Below are 21,566 nucleotides of genomic sequence, written 5' to 3' on the forward strand. Positions count from 1 at the left end.
TCCCTTGACTCTTTTCCAACTCTTCCTTCTTCCTCTCCTCTCTCCTGCTCTCTGTGTCAGATGTTCAGTTATTCCTCTGCCTCCTTTAGTGATAATGGGATGTGTAATAAGTGTAGTATTTTTGTAGCTTTGGAGGCGAGGGTGTCAGAGTTAGAATCCAGGCTTCAGGCTGTTGAACATCCAGGAGTTAAAGTAGGCCCCCCACGTAGCTGTCCTCCAAAAGTGCCTGAGCAGCCAGGCGATTGGGTAACTGTACGCAGAAAGCGTAGTCGTGGATCTCTGCCCACTGGTCACCACCAACCCGTTCACGTTTCTAACCGGTTTTCCCCACTCAGTGACACACCCACTGAGAAGCCCACTCTGGTGATTGGCAGCTCCATAGTCAGAAACGTGGCATTAGAGACACCAGGGACCATAGTCAAATGTTTGCCGGGGGCCAGAACGGGCGACATCAAATCCTACCTGAAACTACTGGCTAAGGATAAGGTTAAATACAGTAAGATTGTTATTCACGCTGGTGGTAATGACACCCGGTTACGCCGATCGGAGGTCACTAAAATTAGTGTGGCTTCGGTGTGTAAGTTTGCCAAAAAAATGTCGGACTCCGTAATTTTCTCTGGTCCCCTCCCTGATCTGACCAGTGATGACATGTTTAGCCGCATGTCGTCATTCAACCGCTGGTTGTCTAGGTGGTGCCCTGAAAACAACGTGGGCTACATTAATAATTGGCAATCCTTTTGGGGAAAGCCTGGTCTGATTCGGAGAGACGGCATCCATCCCACTTTGGATGGTGCAGCTCTTCTTTCTAGGAATCTGGCCACATTTATTAGTCCTCCAAAACCCTGACCACCCAGGGTGCAGACCAGGAAGCAGAGTTGTAGTTTAACACACATCTCTGCAGCTTCTCTACTGTTACCCACTCTTTACTCCATCCAGACAGTGTCTTGCCCACGACCAAAATCTAATAAATTAGCAAAGATTCCCAAAGGAGTAAATCATGATAATCTAATTAAAATCAAAATAACTCCAATTGGGGAAAAAGTTAAAACAATTAAATGCGGTCTGTTTAACATAAGATCGCTTTCCTCTAAAAGTCTACTAGTTAATGACTTGATTTGTGATAATCACATTGACTTGTTTTGCCTTACAGAAACCTGGCTGCAGCAAGAGGATTATGTGAGCATAAATGAGGCAACTCCTTCAAGCTATTTAAATTTTCACATCCCCAGAAGTTCTGGGCGAGGAGGAGGAGTAGCAACAATCTTCCAGTCTGACTTACTGATTACTCCCAAAACAATTAATACCTACAACTCTTTTGAACATTTAACCCTTAATTTCCCTGATCCAAATTTCAAGGCAAGAAAACCTCTTCTTTTTGTAACTTTGTATCGTCCACCAGGTCCTTACTCTGAATTTTTAGATGAGTTTTCAGAGTTCCTTTCTGATTTGGTATTAAATACTGACAGGGTCATCATTAGGGGTGTAAATAATAATCGTTTTGTATCGATGCATCGATCCAAAAGCCGACGATCCGATGCATCGACACGTCCGCAATAGAATCGATTCATGTTTTTTTTTCCTCCGGTCTATTTTTATCCATTTGCTCCTGGGTGTAATTCCCCCTCCCGTGCTGTGGTGGCGCTAAACCCATTATGCCCTCCTACCGCTCTTCCTGGTTATACTCTTACAGCAGTTTGTTGCAGCAAGCTTGACACAGACATTTTTAAATTATGCTCAGTATTGAAGCGTGGTCTGGGCTACACGCTGTGGGTCTAGATACGGCCGAGGCGATGAGGAAGTGGGGGCGAGTTTAGTCCGACGACGGAGGGACAATGGGGCAAAAAGAGCGGAGATTCAGCTGGAAAAAGGGTCCCAGCGGTCTCGCGCACCTCGCTCTTCTAGCGGGTCGAACTTCACGAGTTGTTTTCCGCAATTTCGGTCATAAAAACAAAACAAGCCGGCCTGCTGTCTGCGGCACTGTTTGCAATCAGCTACAATCTGGGAGAGGTGCAGCATCTCTCAAGGGGGCGGTGACGTCGACACTGGAGCCTTCTTCTTCTTCTTTTATTTAATGGCGGTTGGCAAACAACTTATAGGTGCATTACCGCCACCTTCCAGAATGGAGTATGGACCAGACAAATTATTATATTCTCCCTAAAATACCCGTTCTTCTTAGAAAATTAAAAATACTACCAAAAACTACATCCCCAGATGACCTTTGAAACAATTTCCTTATATCTAGTTTATTTTTATTCCTGTCTAACTCTCTACGCAACATCTCTCTTTCCTGAGTATATTTATTACATTCTAAAAAAATATGTTGGACAGTTTCTCTGGAGCCGAGGTATTGCATTGAACTGATTACACTGATATTGTGCAGTATTTTTGCAGTATTTTTTGATGCAACTTTTCTACTTCTGTTATTTGCTGTTGTTTCTAAAGAAAATGCATAATGATATTACAGCTTTCATTGATTTATTCCAAACTTGAAACTTTGTTTAGCCTGTAAGGTGTAAAAAAAAAATAATAATAATAATAAAAAAAATAATCGATTAATCGAATCGAATCGAATCGTGGTGTATTCTTGAGTATCGAAAATAATCGAATCGTTGGTTCAGGAAATCGATACTGAATCGAATCGCCATGATGGATGTGATTTACACCCCTAGTCATCATAGTGGGAGATTTTAACATCCATGCTGACATTGAAGGCGATAGCTTAAGAGCAGCCTTTAATGCTATCTTAGACACTATTGGCTTTGTTCAAAATGTGAATAGTCCCACGCATTCTCATCTTCATACTTTGGATCTTGTGCTGACATACGGCATAGAATGTGAAGAAATAACAGTATTTCCTCACAACCCTGTCCTCTCTGACCACTTTCTAATAACCTTCAGGATTACTTTAACAGAGTTCTCCTCCCCCAAAAGAAGGTTCAATTTTAGTAGATCTTTATCAGATAGTGCAGTTATAAATTTTAAAGAATCTGCTTCACTTTCTCTCTCCTCTGTGTCACTGAGCAGTGCTGCAGAGTGCAAAAGCTTAGCTTATTCCCCTTCACAGGTTGATGATTTTGTTGATGGGGTTGCTAGTTCTCTGCGTATTGCCTTAGACAACGCAGCTCCTTTGAAAATGAAAACCGTTAAAAATAGAAAGCTTGCTCCTTGGTTTAATGCAGAGCTGCGTACTTTGAAGCAAAATGCTAGGAAACTGGAGAGAAAATATCGCTCCACAGGCCTGCGAGAGTCCTTCCTAGTCTGGAAAAATGGTTTACTGCTGTATAAGAGGACTCTTTGTAAAGCAAGAGCAGCATACTTCTCCTCATTAATAGAGGAGAATAAGAATAATCCTAGATTTCTTTTTAATACAGTTGCCAAACTCACCCAGAGCCATAGCTCTGTTGAACCGTCCATTCCACCTGCTCTTAGCAGCAATGATTTTATGGGATTCTTTATAAATAAGATTGATCTTATTAAAAATAAGATCATAAGCACTCCTCTATCCGCGATTGTACCTGAGGTAGTCATGGAATCTGAACCGGGTTTAGACTGCTTTGATCCAGTTGAACTCTCTGAATTAGCAAAATTATTGTCTTCATCTAAGCCTTCAACTTGTATGTTAGATCCAGTTCCAACCAGGTTATTTAAGGAGGTATTCCCTTTGATCTCCTCCTCCATTTTAGATGTGATTAATCTATCTCTGTTACAGGGATATGTACCTAAAGCTTTTAAGGTTGCTGTAATTAAACCTCTGCTTAAGAAACCGTCTCTTGACCCAGATGACTTGGTCAATTATAGACCTATATCCAATCTTCCTTTCTTATCCAAAATTCTTGAGAAAGTAGTTGCCAAACAAGTTTGCGATCACTTCCACCATAATGAACTTTTTGAAGAGTTTCAGTCTGGCTTTAGAGCTCATCATAGCACTGAAACAGCTCTGGTGAAAGTCACTAATGATATTCTCATGGCCTCAGATAATGGACTTGTATCTGTGCTCGTCCTGTTGGATCTTAGTGCTGCATTTGATACAGTTGACCATAATATTCTTTTAGAAAGACTTGAATATTTTGTTGGAATTAAAGGAACAGCACTAGACTGGTTTAAATCTTATCTATCTGATCGAATTCAGTTTGTTCATGTTAATGATAGATCTTCAACACGCTCAAAGGTTACCTGTGGAGTACCACAGGGATCAGTGTTAGGACCAATTCTCTTTACTTTATACATGCTCCCAATTGGTAGAATTATTAGACAGCATGGGATTAATTTCCACTGTTACGCTGATGATACCCAGCTATATCTGTCTATAAATCCAGATGAAGCTAACCCATTACATAGATTACAGGCATGTCTTGAAGACATAAAAACCTGGATGACCCTTAACTTTCTGCTCCTGAATGCAGACAAAACAGAAGTTATAGTCTTTGGACCAGAGTCTCTGAAAAAGAAACTGATTAGCCAGTCACTTCATTTGGATGGGATTAAACTGATTTCAGATAATAAAGTAAAAAATCTTGGTGTTATTTTTGATCAGGACCTGTCATTTAAATCCCACATCAAAGAGGTTTCTAGAATTTCCTTCTTTCATCTGAGGAACATTACAAAAATTAGAAATATCCTGTCCAGGGGTGATGCTGAGAAACTAGTCCATGCATTTGTTACTTCAAGGCTGGACTATTGTAATTCTTTACTATCAGGAAGTCCACAAACTGTAGTTAAAAGCCTTCAGCTGATCCAAAATGCTGCAGCCAGAGTTCTAATGAAAATTAAAAAGAGAGATCATATCTCGCCTATCCTGGCTTCTCTTCATTGGCTTCCTGTTAAATCAAGAATAGAATTTAAAATCCTCCTTCTCACATATAAAGCCTTAAATGGCCAAGCTCCATCTGATATCAGAGATCTGATTGTTCCTTATGTTCCTAACAGAGCACTTCGCTCTCAATCTGCAGGTTTACTAATGGTTCCTAGAATTTCTAAAAGTAGAATGGGAGGCAGATCTTTTAGTTATCAGGCTCCTCTCCTGTGGAACCAACTACCAGTTTTAGTCCGTGAGGCAGACACCCTGTCTACTTTTAAGACTAGGCTTAAAACTTTCCTTTTTGATAAAGCTTATAGTTAGGGTGGCTCAGGTTATCCTGAGCTATCTCTATAGTTATGCTGCTATAGGCTTAGACTTTTGGAGGACATAGGGACCCCCATTTCATCATTCTGCTTCATTCTCTCTCTGTTCTCCTATTCTGCAGAATCTGTTAGTTCAATCTCTAACCTTCTGCTCTCTCTGCTTTTCCTCAGAGTAGCTTTGCCTCGTCTGTTCCTGTTTGGCTGTGACGTCATCCTGGAAAGAAACATCAGCTGTGCTGCTTCTATCAACACCCTTGTTTATAGATGTTGGAGATCGGCCGGTTTTCCAGTGTGGTCCTGTTTCTCTGACCGTGACTGAGTGGATGTGCTCTCTTCGTCATCTGGCATGGGAGCTGCCTTGGAGCTCGTCTGCCTGGCTGTGTGTTTCCTGGACGGGGCCGCCTTTTACAGCTGCTTTTTGTATCTCTGCTTCTGTCTCCTTGAACCCCAGTCGGCCTCGGCAGATGGCCGCTCACACTGAGCCTGGTTCTGCTGGAGGTTTCTTCCTGTTAAAAGGGAGTTTTTCCTCTCCACTGTCGCTACAAGCATGCTTAGTGTGGGGGATTGTATTTGAGTCAATGAGTCAATGCAATCAACTGGTTTTCCTTAGATAGAAAACTTTGTATCAATTTGACTGTATGATCTGGTTGAACTGTAAAGTGCCTTGAGATGACATGTGTTGTGAATTTGGCGCTATATAAATAAACTGAATTGAAATTGAATTGAATTGAATGCGATCAGCTGGTATTCCCTGATAGAAATGCTAAACCTATTGAACTGTATTGTCTCTGTAAGGTACATGAGTTAGGAATCGGCGCTATATGCATACATTGAATTGAATAGAACTGAGTTATACCATACGACTGGTGCACTGGAAAAAATCAAAATCTAGATAAGTATTTTTTTTAGGGCTGCATCTAACGATTATTTTAAAAATCGATGAATCGGCCGATTATTTTTTCGATTAATCGATGAATCGGACAAAAAATATTTTTTATATTAACCTCTTTATTCCAAAATAAACATTTTAGACAGAACAAACAAGCACACAAGTACAGGTTGCTCATTAACTGTACTGGTGCAATATGAAAAATAAATGTTTGTGTTAAAACTACGCAAACGTACATGAGAAATGTGGCTGTACATCCAAAAAATATAGGCTACTTTGTTTCATAAAGTGCAAAAAAAGACATTTTTGTTTTTAAAAGCCCCTAAGGGGTTCAAACAATGGCCCCCCCATTTCAACAAATGAGTTTTTTTAGACTAGAAGAGTTCTGCCTTTTAAGACAGGAAAGTATAGCAGTTAAAGTGGCTACTTGAGAAAATACTGAACCATAGAGATAAAAATAGCCCTGTGATTCAAATTATAAATTGTATTTGGAATAAAAATGAGAGAACTAGGGGTGCTAAAAAACACATCCTCCAAAGACAGATATTTACATGGGAATGTGGCATATAATTAATTGACATATTAGGCTACTGATCTTGCTGGATTTTATTCTGCTTTACTTCCATAAATTGCAGGATCTTTACTTTATCTTTGCCAGAAGATTTAAACTTTAAAAGCCTTGCCCTCATAATTTGCAAGTTAATTTATTTATAAAGGCTATTTTAATTATTGTGATCAATTTGCGCCGTCAATCCCGGCGCATGCGCGCTTCATTGGCAGTCTGGACGCTTAGGGTAAACATCCTGCGGCTCTGACTGCAGCGCTGAGAGGGACTCCTGCGGGAGCGGGGGGAGGCGCCCGACGGCAGAGTAGGAACGATACATGCTTTCACGTAAGAGTCTCCAAAAGCTGCCAGTGACACCGTAAAAAGTCACCAGATTTGTCGCTAGTCGCTTTTTTGAAAAATAGTCGCTGGAGGCGTCTGAAAAGTCGCTAAATATAGCGACAAAACTCGCTGAGTTAGGAACACTGCGCACCTGCGGCGCTGACTCGCTCTGCCGTAATTTTTTTTTCTTCCCCTGTTTCAGTCAAGTGGATGTGATGACGGCGGCGGCGGATGACGCATTAATCACGCGACACAACTAATCGATGATGAAATTCGTTGCCAATGCTTTTAAAAGTCGATTGTTATCGATTTTATCGATTCGTTGTTGCAGCCCTAATTTTTTTCTTAAAATAAGTGCAATTGTTCTTGGATTAAGGAGGTAAGAGAGACATTTTGCCAATGAAACGAGGCAATTTACCATTAAAATAAGAAAACACAATTGCACTGTCTTATTTCAAATGCATATTATCTACTTATATTATTTTAAGAGTAAAAATACTCATTCCATTGGCAAACTATCTCATTTACCTGCTCAAATTAAGGGTAAATACACTTAATTTAAGGAATTTTTTACTTATTTCTGGATCGTTTTTCCAGTGTGGAGCCCGTGGCCTAAATGACTGAAAAAAAACATGCGTCCGAAAATGTAGAATTGGACACAAGTGGTGTGTCCTGTCCTTTACCTTCCCTTAAAACAGGAAAGGACGGTTTAAAATTTCCCCACGGAGGGGCAGTTAGGGCTAAACAATAAAAAAGCAGAATAAAAGGAAGATTAATTGCATTTTTTTAAAATCACAACCATCCTTATAATAATGTGGAAAAAATGTGGGATGTGGGAAACTAAAATAAAAATTGATGAGATTAAGTTGAAGTTCTAAACTTTAAACTATCCTGATTTATTTTTACCTGTAGATTTTTTTAGATTTTTCCTTTTTTATATTTTAGGTCCCTCATGCAGAGTGTGTACTACTCTGTAAGCTTTGGATTTAAAAATAGTTGTATCAAGTTTAACAGCAGGTTTAGTCTCAATCATATTTATGTTAAACTTTTTTTTTTCTAAATTCCTGCTTAATTTCATAAACATGTTAAAAACCTTTTAGAATCAGGTCTTTCTTTTCTTTCTCTCCCCATTAAGGCACCAAACCAGCAGCCAAGCAGAAAATGAGGCTTACCGTCAATCATCATGTAGATGAAAAACATGGGAAACTCGCATTCAATTCCATCAAAGAGCTGCAGAGAATCACAGGGAAAAGGAATTAGATTGCTTTCCTGTTTCACAAAGAATCGAGCCGGAATTAAGAGCAGCAACGCTGTTTAATAATAAACAGCAGGGAACAAAGAAAAACATAGAAGATGCATAATTCTCTATGAAGCAATTACAGGGAGGAAAGAAATAATTTGTTCTTCAACAAGACTTTTAGGTATTTCTGTCATTTAAAGCAGGTCTGATTATAGACGTCTGAATAGATCCAAGAAATTAAAATACAGCAACATACCTGCAGGAAGTGGACATCAATATATACTAGTGCATGCATTATATGAAAAGAACAAGTTGTGTTGGACAATAGAGGCCAGTGATGTAAGTAGGGATGCACGATATTGGGATTTTGGCCGATATCCGATATGCCGATATTTTAAAACTCATGTAGCCGATAACCGATATCGATACCGATGTTAAAGCTGGACAAAAATAAGTAGTCATTGAAAATAGCAGTTTTGTTATCCATTTCTGACACTTTGAAAAATAATATACTCAAATATATTTTCATATGCTGATATCAAATAGATTTTTAAAAACACGGTATCGATCTATTTTACTTTCAAAATCTCGTGAAATTTCATCGTTCTGTTACAAACTCTCGTGATATTTTGCAAATTCTTGTGAGATTTTGTTAGTAAAATAGATCAATACCGCGTCAATATATCAACATATAAAAATATGGCAAAATTTCGTGAATTTTCGGGGGATTTCGTAGCATAACGATGACATATAGCAATATTTCATTAGTAAAAGAGATTGATATGGTGTTTTTAAATGGCAATATATCAGCATATGAAGATATTGTGATATTTTAATGTATCAATATTTTTTCCCACGTCTTTAGAAGTTTTTAAGTCTGTAAAAAAGAAGTTTTTGAGGAAGAAGAAGAAGTAGTATTTATTTATTTTTTTTTTAGACTTTAGAAACTTAGAAGCTGATCAAATATCGGGTTAAATATCGGTGGGGTGGCCGATGTCCGATATTCAGTTTTAAGGCCGATACCGATAGGGGGCCGATTATATCGTGCATCTCTAGATGTGAGCTAATTCATGTTAACAGGACAAATCTGCACCTGCAGGAAAACAGGCAAGCAATAGTCCCTATTTCAAATTCAAGGAAAGAAAATCTCATGACCAAAGTATTAAAAACATAAACAATTTAAATCCCTGGAGAAAATGCAGAGCTATTTATAACAGTTAAAAAATCACCACGAACCAAACGCTATTTACAGATGTCAGTATTAAAAAACAGTATTAACAGAGTGGGGCAGCAGATGGAGTGGATTTCTCTATTAACAGGGTTCCTACGACATAGGGCAAATTAAATTCAGGACTTTTTAAGACTTTTTTGTCCCTTGAAATAAAACTGTCTAACATAACAGACAGTTAAGGAACAACAAATATGAGAGTAGTGATGGAAAAATGTCCACAAAATGTGTTTTTAAAAAAACTGAAATAGATTTTTCTTGGTTTTGTAGTCAAGTTATCTGCATTGGAAGTTTACTTTGGTTTCTAATAAGTAGCTTCCAGTTTTATTTTGAAAAATCTGTCCCTTTACTTCCTGTTTTCTTACCTTTTCTGAGTTTCCTTATTGGCTTTATATCTTTCTTACAGCTGGCTGTTTCCTGCTGATTAAATTCTCAGCTTTCAGTTCTTGTTCTGACATCCCTTCTCTTTGATTCCTCGCTCTCTGGAGTCTCCGCTGTTTCTTATTCTACTCATCCTTTCTTAGTTTATATTCTTCCTTTGGTTCTTCAATAACTGCTGGTTTGTCCAGTCCATACTGCTCAATGATAAACTTGCGTAATTCTCCCCTCCGTCGTCCATTCCTCCATGTTTCTGGTTTGATTTTTAATTAAATTAGTTTCATGATCTTTAGATCAAATTCTGGATTTTTTTTTTTTTACCTCAGACTTAGTTTTTCTAAGTTTCTTGTTATATTATTCAAAATATCTTTATTTTCTTCACCTCTGCCTCCCTTTTGCACAACCACCAGCCCCATTGTGACAGAAATGTATTATAACAAAAAAAATAAGGGGAAAAAATCAAATCAACCAATGATATTTGCAAAACCTTCCATTATATTTCCACTTTGAATTCAAGCAAGTGAAATGACATATTTAAATATACAGCCTTGATAAGGACGGCCTAATTAACTAAAATCATTTATCATCTATTGCTGATGAACGGATTCTGCAAACAGGTGTGTTCAGATGTAGATGTCAGTCCGTTTCCTCTCAGTCATTCGTTCTAATTATCTTTGTAGCTCCGTCTCAGTCAATATTCTCCACACTGATGGGAGATAACAGAGATTACAGGTGCTGGTCATAAAATTAGAATATCATGAAAAAGTAGATTGATTTCAGTAATTCCATTTAAAAAGTGAAACTTGTATATTATATTCATACATTACATACAGACTCATATATTTCAGATGTTTATTTTGTTTAATTTTGATGATTACAAATGACAACAAATGAAAATCTCAAATTCATCATATCAGAAAATTAGAATATTGTGAAAAGGTTCAAAATTGATGGCCCCTGGTGCCACACTCTAATCAGCTAATTAACTCAAACCACCTGCAAAAGCCTTTAAATGGTCTTTCAGTCTAGTTCTATAGGCTACACAATCATGGGGAAGACTGCTGACTTGACAGTTGTCCAAAAGACGACCATCGACACCTTGCACAAGGAGGGCAAGACACAAAAGGTCATCGCTAAAGAGGCTGGCTGTTCACAGAGCTCAGTGTCCAAGCACATTAATAGAGAGGCGAAGGGAAGGAAAAGATGTGGTCGAAAAAAGTGTACAAGCAAGAGAGATAACCGCACCCTGGAGAGGATTGTGAAACAAAACCCATTCAAAAATGTGGGGGAGATTCACAAAGAGTGGACTGCAGCTGGAGTGAGTGCTTCAAGAACCACCACACACAGACGTATGAAAGACATGGGTTTCTGCTGTCGCATTCCTTGTGTCAAGCCACTCTTGAACCACAGACAGCGTCAGAAGCGTCTTGCCTGGGCTAAAGAGAAACAGGACTGGACTGCTGGTGAGTGGTCCAAAGTCATGTTCTCTGATGAAAGTAAATTTTGCATTTCCTTTGGAAATCAAGGTCCCAGAGTCTGGAGGAAAAGAAGAGAGGCACTTCATCCACGTTGCTTGAAGTCCAGTGTAAAGTTTCCACAGTCAGTGATGGTTTGGGGTGCCATGTCATCTGCTGGTGTTGGTCCATTGTGTTTTCTGAGGTCCAGGGTCAACGCAGCCACATACCAGGAAGTTTTAGAGCACTTCATGCTTCCTGCAGCTGACCAACTTTTTGGAGATGCAGATTTCATTTTCCAACAGGACTTGGCACCTGCACACAGTGCCAAAGCTACCAGTACCTGGTTGAAGGACCATGGTATCCCTGTTCTTAATTGGCCAGCAAACTCTCCTGACCTTAACCCCATAGAAAATCTATGGGGTATTGTGAAGAAGAAGATGCAATACACCAGACCCAACAATTCAGAAGAGCTAAAAGCCACTATTAGAGCAACCTGGGCTATCATAACACCTGAGCAGTGCCACAGACTGATCGACTCCATGCCACGCCGCATTGCTGCAGTAATACAGGCCAAAGGAGGCCCAACTAAATACTGAGTGCTGTACATGCTCATACTTTTCATGTTCATACTTTTCAGTTGGCCAACATTTCTATAAATCCTTTGTTTTTATTGGTCTTCAGTAATATTCTAATTTTCTGATATGATGAATTTGAGATTTTCATTTGTTGTCATTTGTAATCATCAAAATTAAACAAAATAAACATCTGAAATATATGAGTTTGTATGTAATGTATGAATATAATATACAAGTTTCACTTTTTAAATGGAATTACTGAAATCAATCTACTTTTTCATGATATTCTAATTTTATGACCAGCACCTGTAGATCTTAATGCACAAACAAACGCCTAATGGAAGTGAAATAGTCTGCCATTCAGAGGCTGCTGTCGCTATCACTGAGCAGATACCTCTGTCTGAATGCACTTCTTTAAATGGTTTATGTCTTCACGCTGTGATTATGCAGATCTGCTGCACCTCAAACTGTTTTGCAGCAAAGAAGAGACGCAGTTCTAGTGACACAGGGAGGAGAGACAGGAAAAACGATAGCATGCATAACGCCATGCAGGGAAATGGGAGGGTGGTTAGTGGCGGTGGGGTGGAGGGGCAGAGACTCACTCAATGGGGCCTGTGCTTTTTTGCCCTTTTAGGCTGCATACACGCAGAGATCCCCTGTGTTTTGTGCTTGAGCAGCTTGACTGATTGGTAAAGCTGCCTGTCACACAGGCGGCTGCTGCTCTCTGTCAATGCTGAGCAGACAGGAAGCCCGGGCGCCTGCCCCGCCATGAATTCTCTCTAAACACCAACAACAACAGCCTCAATCAATGTCCTCTGCAGGGACACCTGGTCTGCCGGCGACTTCTTTCCCTCCAGAATGAGCTCACACTGTGCTTCACTCCCACAGCCGTCTCAAACAGCTCATTGGTTCTTTCTATAGACGGCCACGGGTTCCTGTTGCTACAAGAAGAGAACATTATTCTTCTTGTTCAAAATAAAAACGGTAACAATCCTCAGCCTCCAAGAAAGAAACATAATATAATATACTATTAGAAAGTCATATTTACTGAACTTTGGCCAATAAAGTTAATTTTTGACCCCATCTGCTCTGAAATTACAGCCATTTGCTTGTCTGAGTGAAGGTGTGAAGAAGCCTGAAGAAGCGCTGGATAATTCAGAGCCTCTGAGTCTTTTTATCCTATTAGCTGCAGGATTAAAATGCAGCTAATTGCAAAGTGGTTCAGAGTGAGTGCCTCATGAGTGCCCACTTTGGCAAATTTAAGGGAGCGCCTTCATCATCTGTGGCTTCTATGAATTACTGCTTGGCTGGGCCCAGTTTAGCCTCAGAGGAAGTCTTTTCAGTTTCTGGAAGCTTCGGAAAGAAAAGTTTATAGACTGCAGTTCATCTGTTAACATCCAAAATTGATTTGATCTGCTGGTGGGGAAATAGAGTATGATATTCAGAGGAGTATTACAAACTATTCAGGGTATTCTATTCTGTTTTTCCACTATTCTGGGTCATGAAAGGAACTTTTTATAATGCTGGTCCAGCTGGCACTAAGATTTTAAATGGTCGGATGATTTCCAAGTCTTAAAGATATGGAAGAGGATTAGGGCCACTGAAAAAAAAAAAAAGTTAACTTATTTTTAAATTTTCTTTCAGTTTAATATTGGAAAAAAGTCAGAATTCTGGCTTTTTTTCTCAGAATTTCTGAGTTTAATCTCAGAATTTTGACTTTAATCTCAGAATTTCTGAGTTTAATCTTAGAATTTCTGAGTCTAATCTCAGAATTCCAACTTTTTTCTCAGAATTCCAACTTTTTTCCCAGAATTCTGACTTTTTTCCCAGAATTCTGACTTTAATCTCAGAATTTTGACTTTAATCTCAGAATTTCTGAGTTTAATCGCAGAATTCCAACTTTTTTCCCAGAATTCTGACTTTTTTCTCAGAATTCTGACTTTAATGGCAACTTTTTACCTGCCAGAGGGGTCCCCTCATTAATGGAGGAGCAGAAGGTCATTAAAACAACATGGATGTTTGCATATAAATATTTTTTTTATATTTAAGAACCATGTCACTATATTTTGAATCAATATCCTCTAGTATAATATTGTGATTTTTGACAGATTTAATTTTACTCGTCCTCAATACATAGAGCAAGATGTGTGCAAGGGTGTCTGTGTCTGTTTAAGGACAGTTTATAAATGTAATTATTCATTTGGAAAACACTTTTTACAGAATTTAGAACATTGATTTCCAAAAATTGGGTCACAAACACATTTGGGCTCCTTAATCAGGCAGTAATGAGGCTTTAGATCCACAAATTAAACTAAACAAATAATTATTTTTGAAGTGCTTAAAAATGCTTGCTTGTTGATGCTGTTAATGATATCATCGCACTTGTGGTTAATTCATTTTGTAGGAATGTCTGTAAACATAACCAATAGTTTGGGTCATGAATCGACTCTGGGACCATTCTGTTAGGTAAAAGCTGGAGAGTTTATGCAGTATTGTACCTTTGATCGCACCGTCTCCACAGTAAATAAACCAAACCTCTATAGTCTACTGATAAAAAGAGCAAAACGCTGAAGTGAAGTATAATAAGTCAAGCAGGTAGAGCTAATGGTAAATGGGTCCCTTTAAAACCTTGGGAAATGGTGCTGTTAGATCAGATAGAGTCTGAAGGGCAAGTTTTGCCAAAGATACTGAGTTGGACTTAAGAACTGGACTTGGACTGGGCTCTGACAGCTGTCTGTGGCTCTTTGGAAAGGAAATCCGCCCTAATCTCAAGTTTTCTTTGGCCTACAACAGCTTTGTAATGGGTTTGATTAGTTTCTCTTTAGCAATATGCAGACGCCACCTATGTCAAGTGGGGGGTTGGGGTTCAAGGTGATGTGCACACATTGTTTGTTTCCACACAAAAAAAGTTTGGCATGCAGGTAAAAACATTGTCGGATTTTGATTTTGTTTGTTGGTAGTCTTTTAGTTAAGTAATCCTCTTTCCATTTTTCAGATGATAGATTTATCGCTCTATGTGATTTATAAAGCCTGAGGAACCCAAACGCTGCTTAACCTTCCTATCCTGTAATCCCCTGATTCCTCTTACAGTTATGAGCTACTTACTGTTAGCCTCTTATAAAAAACCTTAAAGTCATAAAGAAGCTGCTGTTCCAACCGTTGCATTGTGATTGGTCGATTATCAAGGGGGCGGGATTGTTGTGGTGGAAGGTTCGCAAGCAAGTTTGGTTGTGGCCGGTTTTATCGTAAGGATCTTGCTAACCAGTAAGCAACTTAGTGCTAGCAGGTTCCCAATGTGAAATTCCATTGGGACCAAGTAGCACTAAATTGGTGACTTAGAAACGACGCTGTCAAGGAACGCTATGGACAGCGGAAACATGCAAGAGGAGGAGAGTTTAGTGTCGGAGGTCGTGGATGAGTCTCCTCCGTCATCCATTTTTTATTTAGAGGAGGAAAGCGGGGACGAAGATGTTGTGGAAGAGGACGCCAGGGCGGCAGAAGCTTGGTTTGGTGTAGAAGGCTTCCAGCCGTACATGTTTGAGCCCTTGCCTCGCAACGCTGCCAGTTCTGTTAGCTCTACGCCTGCAGAAGACACAGACGTCCATCCCCGTGAACACTGGGACGCAACTCAATGGGAAAGGAAAGGATTCTGATTTCAACCGTTGCGTACACTATATTGCCAAAAGTATTTGCTCACCCATCCAAATTATTGGAATCAGGTGTTCCAATCACTTCCATGGCCACAGGTGTATAAATTCAAGCACCTAGGCATGCAGACTGTTTTTACAAACATTTGTGAAAGAATGGGTCGCTCTCAGGAGCTCAGTGAATTCCAGCGTGGAACTGTGATAGGATGCCACCTGTGCAACAAATCCAGTCGTGAAATTTCCTCGCTCCTAAATATTCCACAGTCAACTGTCAGCTGTATTATAAGAAAATGGAAGTGTTTGGGAACGACAGCAACTCAGCCACGAAGAGGTAGGCCACGTAAACTGACGGAGCGGGGTCAGCGGATGCTGACGCGCATAGTGCGAAGAGGTCGCCAACTTTCTGCAGAGTCAATCACTACAGACCTCCAAACTTCATGTGGCCTTCAGATTAGCTCAAGAACAGTGCGCAGAGAGCTTCATGGAATGGGTTTCCATGGTCGAGCAGCTGCATCCAAGCCATACATCACCAAGTGCAATGCAAAGCGTCGGATGCGGTGGTGTAAAGCACGCCGCCACTGGACTCTAGAGCAGTGGAGACGCGTTCTCTGGAGTGACGAATCGCGCTTCTCCATCTGGCAATCTGATGGACGGGTCTGGGTTTGGCGGTTGCCAGGAGAACGGTACTTGTCTGACTGCATTGTGCCAAGTGTAAAGTTTGGTGGAGGGGGGATTATGGTGTGAGGTTGTTTTTCAGGAGCTGGGCTTGGCCCCTTAGTTCCAGTGAAAGGAACTCTGAATGCTTCAGCATACCAAGACATTTTGGACAATTCCATGCTCCCAACTTTGTGGGAACAGTTTGGAGCTGGCCCCTTCCTCTTCCAACATGACTGTGCACCAGTGCACAAAGCAAGGTCCATAAAGACATGGATGACAGAGTCTGGTGTGGATGAACTTCACTGGCCTGCACAGAGTCCTGACCTCAACCCGATAGAACACCTTTGGGATGAATTAGAGCGGAGACTGAGAGCCAGGCCTTCTCGTCCAACATCAGTGTGCGACCTCACAAATGCGCTTCTGGAAGAATGGTCAAAAATTCCCATAAACACACTCCTAAACCTTGTGGACAGCCTTCCCAGAAGAGTTGAAGCTGTTCTAGCTGCAAAGGGTGGACCGACGTCATATTGAACCCTATGGATTAGGAACGGGATGTCACTTAAGCTCATATGTGAGTCAAGGCAGGTGAGCAAATACTTTTGGCAATATAGTGTATATTAGCTGCGACATATGAATCAAGATGCTATGACTAAAAAATTTAATTGACAGATGACCGTTGATATATGATTGGCCGAATTTACGTGTTCAGGCTGACGTAGAACTAACTGGCCTGCAGAAGATAACCAAAAAAAAGGATTTAAAAACTTTTTTTAATAGAAATTTTCCACATTTTGGGACATTAAACTCTGATAAAAAGTACATTTATTTACATGTTTAAACCAGAATGATTTGACATTTAAATAAGCACATTGAATGCGTGGCTTTAATGTGACTAATTGCAAAAATGACCAAGATAATGCAAACACAGATTTTATTCTATTTTAAAGACAGTTTTCTTATTTATCATACATTTAAAACCATCTCTCTGCTAAACACTGACTAAACTCTCCTTTTCCATCTTTAGGAAGCATACGGTATGTCCCCAGCACAGCTGTGACTGTCGTTTATTCCCCTCTGTGAAGCAAGCGACAAACCCATTGAGGACTCACACCTCCCAAAGCAGGCTGTGTATGTTAGAACAAAGTAGATGCTTATTTAAAACTTTTTCAAATCCACCATAAAAATCAGGGTAGAAAGTTTCTTAACTGTGATCTAACTTGGAAAATATGGAAATATTTAAAATCCATAGAGATATTTTTTTTCAAGTTTTCAAATACTTTTCTCCACAGAGACAGAAGCAGGATGGTGAACGAAGGGCTTTAACTGCTGCAAGGTCAATATGTCCACAACCTTCCTGATCACCGATCCATACCGGAGCAGAGGCGTTAGAAACACGCCTCCAAAAAGCATCACTAACTGAACGGACCCGGAAAACTCACCTTCATTTCCGCCGGTTTGTAGTAGCGGCGGTTCTTGTCCTCATTAGCCGTGCGGTAGCCATCACGAAGGAAACGCTTGAAGCCATATTTGCCGCGGAGCTTCCGGACGATCTTGTCCAGCGTTTGGCTGTAGAGGGCGTCGTCGTCGACGGCAAAAGCCGGGTAACTGATGGTGGGAAGCAAGGCAGCGTCTGTGTTCTAACCAGGGAGAAATAAAGACAGTAAACAGATGAATCAGGAGCCTTTGATTATCAAAGCTGAACATATATACATGGTAATCTACTCACAGTGAATTAGGAAACCCCTTGCTATTAGTTTTAAGGAACTAATATGACCAGACATTTAATTATCTGTTCAGTTTATTGAGCAGGAAAAAACACCCATTAGGCTCCATCTTTACACCAATGAACACCAGTTAATATTATTACTTCATCAATAAAGAACCTACATTAAGATTTTGCATTTTCCTGCATGCATGCATAACTTTCCTCAGAATCGCTTTGAGTTGATTCAGCCACCAGCTAAATGAGTGCATCCCTCTTCAGGTCTGTTTGATACGGCTTTGTATTGGATTCTCTCTCAATTTGCTCCAATCTTTGCAGCAACAAAGGCTGGAGCAGAAGCATTTAGCGGCAACGCTTTTATCTGACGTCTCATTACAGCTGCACTGCGCATATTGACAGGGCAGCCCAGGCTACAGTAGCACAATAAAAGAGCAGAGCAAACCTTGTGAAGCAACTGAATATTGAAATTGGATCTTTTGACACGGAACAAACGGCACTGATATGGTATTAGTATCTTTGCCATCTTGACACAATCCTGCAGTGTTGCAGGGCCTCCTGCTCCTTAATGTCAATCTCACGTAGCTAAAAACACCCCTCTGATCCTCTAATTACACTCATTTGATTCCTCAAATACTGGAGGTGGCTTGTCTACCTGACACACATGCACACGTCAGCACACACTGATCATTGAAGAGTCTGCAAGAGGTGGAGTGGAGAGAGGAAACAATTTTGCGCCTACTTTCTCCTCCTGATTTCATTTCATTTTTCTTCACATCTGCCTCGCTGCGGCTCTGGGGCCACATCTCACTTCTGCTGGATCTCACTGAACGTTAAACCAGCAGCAGCAGGGGTAACGTAACGATCGACCCCATCAGAGAAACAAGTCTAAATATCCAGTGACAGACCGACAGTTTATCTGATGTGTGCCATACTATGAGTTTATCAAATATGCACAAAGCTTTAGGAAAAAACATTAAACAGCCAGAAAGGGAGGGTGGTTGCCTTAAAGGTTGTATGCCCATCAAAAAGGACACGCTAAAAATAAGCTAATATACACTGGAAAAACGATCTAGAAATAAGTAAAACTGTCTCACATTAATTCCGTAAAAATTCAAAAAATATCCACTGGACTTGGTTTTCAAGATTTGAAGACGTTTCGCCATCTCTCCAAACCTGGACAATGGACATGGAGGAGCAACGACGCTACTCCAATTTCCAAGGTATTCATTTACTTTTTCACCTTTACAGAGATCGTTATGTTTTCTATCAGTAGATAAGGCTAATGCCAGGGGAAGCTGATAGCTCAGCTTCAGAGGTGGTCAGCAACAACAAATTCCCAGGGGTGCACATCACAGACACCCTCACTGGTCAAAAGGGCACAGAAGTGCTCAGACTGGAAGAAGGTGAGAACAACTCAACTCAATTTTGCAATGCTCTGAACCTTCCATATCAATGCCTTTTGCATCATGTCTCTGAACTAGTTTTCCTACACTGTTTACATTTTGATCACTGCTGCACTTTATAAATGGAAATGTCAGTTTCACCTTTAAGCTTTTTTGGATCGAAATTTCGTTTTGTGTACACTCTGTGTATACAAAACGACAATAGAATATAAAACTTGTCTAAATTTTGCATGGATGTTTTTTAAAGAAGAACATTAACATACACCATCTTCAACAAGTTGGTTTGATAGGAAACCTATTCACTATAGAGTGCACCAAAAGCCTACTGAGGGTGATCTTTATTTTCCTTGAGTGCATTATTGCACTTTACTGTCGTTTTTTCTCCATATGAAAACACCTTATTGCTTTTCTGTGATAGAAGGAACATGTTGCAGCGGAGCTAACCTGTCACTTCTGTAGCTCTCGATCTTCCTGCAGCTTAGAGTAAACTAATTACCATTCCAATCCATGTTTTCCGGTCTTCAGAATAGTTTACTCTGTCTGTTTAACTTGTTTCGAGCTAGTCACAATTACTGGACTAATTGCATTGCAGTCAAAGGTCTGCTTATGCTCTGCAGAACTGTGGTGATATTAATAAGGAGGCTCGTTGCCCGAGGCGGTGCACAATTGTTTGCATTTTGTCTAAAACATTGCTGATAAGAAGTGGTTAAATGTGTTTGCTAATCGCAGCTTGTAAAGGGCATGATGCTCTGCAGGAGGAGAGCAGGCAGCTAGATCTGCTCAATATAAATCTGTTATTGAACAGTAAAAACATCAGCATCTAAAAAGATGTTTGATGACTTGGTGCTTAGAAATAGAGACATTAATTCCTTTGTCTGAAATGATATTATTGTTGTTAATAATCTCATTAATAGCGACAGAGATGATCTACTTGGTCCCTTCTTACAGTTTTTAACTCCGTCTGTTTCAGACGTAGCTGCTGACTGACTGCGTGTTTTCCTTTGATCATTTCTTTAATCCTACCTCAGAGTTTCCCTCCTAGATGAAGCCACTTAAGGAGCAACCAACCTTCTTCTAATCTTCCTCTCACATAGAAAGTACCGAGTCGGCCTCAGCAGAGAGACGTTCACACCAAGCCTTGCTCTTCCTGTAAAAAGAGTTTTTTTTCTCTCCACCTCTGGATTCCAAAAGAAAGACCCTAACCACTAATTCCTTTTTAAACATCAATCTTTGTACTAAAGCATTATGTCATGATTTGTGGAGATAAGATCTAAAGAGAAGCGCCATCTCCTGGTCAGACCCTGTAATTCAGTGAAAGGGTGGAATCAGAGTAAAAGTGGCAGGAAGTTGGAGGGCATTTTGCTGGGAGTTGCAGGGAAGTGGGCTGCCATTCGGCTGCCGTTTGACCGAGTAGGGAAAATATGAACGGATGCTACTGTATGCCAGACATTTAAAACTTACCACAACCCTACATAATAGGATCTAAGGCAAACTAAATGTTGTAATTCTGTTGTCCATTGTTAAACCAAAAAGTTGTATTTAAAGAAGAAGGATCTCTTTAGATTCTGATCGAGGGGCTGATCCCTATATTTATGGCAGTAAATAATAAATGAACTTTATTAATCTAACAGAAATTTACGTCTGTATTTAACCAGGGATGGAACGGTTTATGAAAACCGTCCGAACCGTTCGGTTCGACTGTCTCGGTTCGGTTCATGCGCTGCTCCTTTTTCTCATAGGCGAAGCGTTTACACTCCAGAGCAGAAGGTGGCGGTACTGCGACCAAAGCCAACCACCAGTAGTAAACAAGAAGAAGAAGAAGCGAAGCAGCGTAGCCGGGTGTAGCAGAAAAAAATCAGTTGTTGTGGAGAATTGTGTGGGTATGGCGAGTGGGAAAGAACAGGAGTTGGAAGACGCGCCAGCAGCACTTTATAGGTCTGCTGTATGGGACCACTTTGCATTTAGAGTGACCTACGATGACGGCGGAAAGAAAGTTGTGGATAAAACAGTGTGAAAGCATTGTGCCACACGTTTTGTTTATGCTAACAGCAACATGACCAACATTTCAGGCTAACAATCAACATTAACCGAACCGAAAACCGTGAAAACGAAACCGTGAACCGAACTGAAACGTGGATTTTGTGAACCGTTCCACCCATACATTTAACCCATCACCTTAGGGAGCAGTGGGCTGCTACTGTGAGGCACCCGAGGAGCAGTGTGGGATTAAGGGTCTTGCTCAGGGACCCAGAGTGGAGGCTGTGTGGATTGAACGAGGTCTTGCAACCTTCTCAGAGCACCAGTGCACTGCTCTAACCATTAGGCCAACACTAGGAGAGTAATGACGGATAACATTGTCCTA

The 21,566-nt window shown here is 40.3% G+C and overlaps 1 protein-coding gene across 3 annotated transcripts in view; it reads right to left on the reverse strand.

Annotated features, from left to right (window-relative positions):
- The window catches only part of phkb (phosphorylase kinase, beta), a 209,300-nt gene that overhangs the window by 119,708 nt on the left and 68,026 nt on the right, over positions 1-21,566 (reverse strand). For all 3 annotated transcript variants that reach the window (XM_038267335.1, XM_038267334.1, XM_038267336.1), the window contains 2 exons: positions 17,518-17,715; positions 8,069-8,126 (listed from right to left, as the gene is read on the reverse strand). In XM_038267335.1, coding sequence (XP_038123263.1) covers positions 8,069-8,126; positions 17,518-17,715 — 256 coding nt within the window. The remainder of the gene's footprint in view (positions 1-8,068; positions 8,127-17,517; positions 17,716-21,566) is intronic.

This window comes from Cyprinodon tularosa, unplaced genomic scaffold (assembly GCF_016077235.1).
Source record: "Cyprinodon tularosa strain WSP-4 unplaced genomic scaffold, ASM1607723v1 ctg67, whole genome shotgun sequence".
NCBI classification, from domain to species: domain Eukaryota; kingdom Metazoa; phylum Chordata; class Actinopteri; order Cyprinodontiformes; family Cyprinodontidae; genus Cyprinodon; species Cyprinodon tularosa.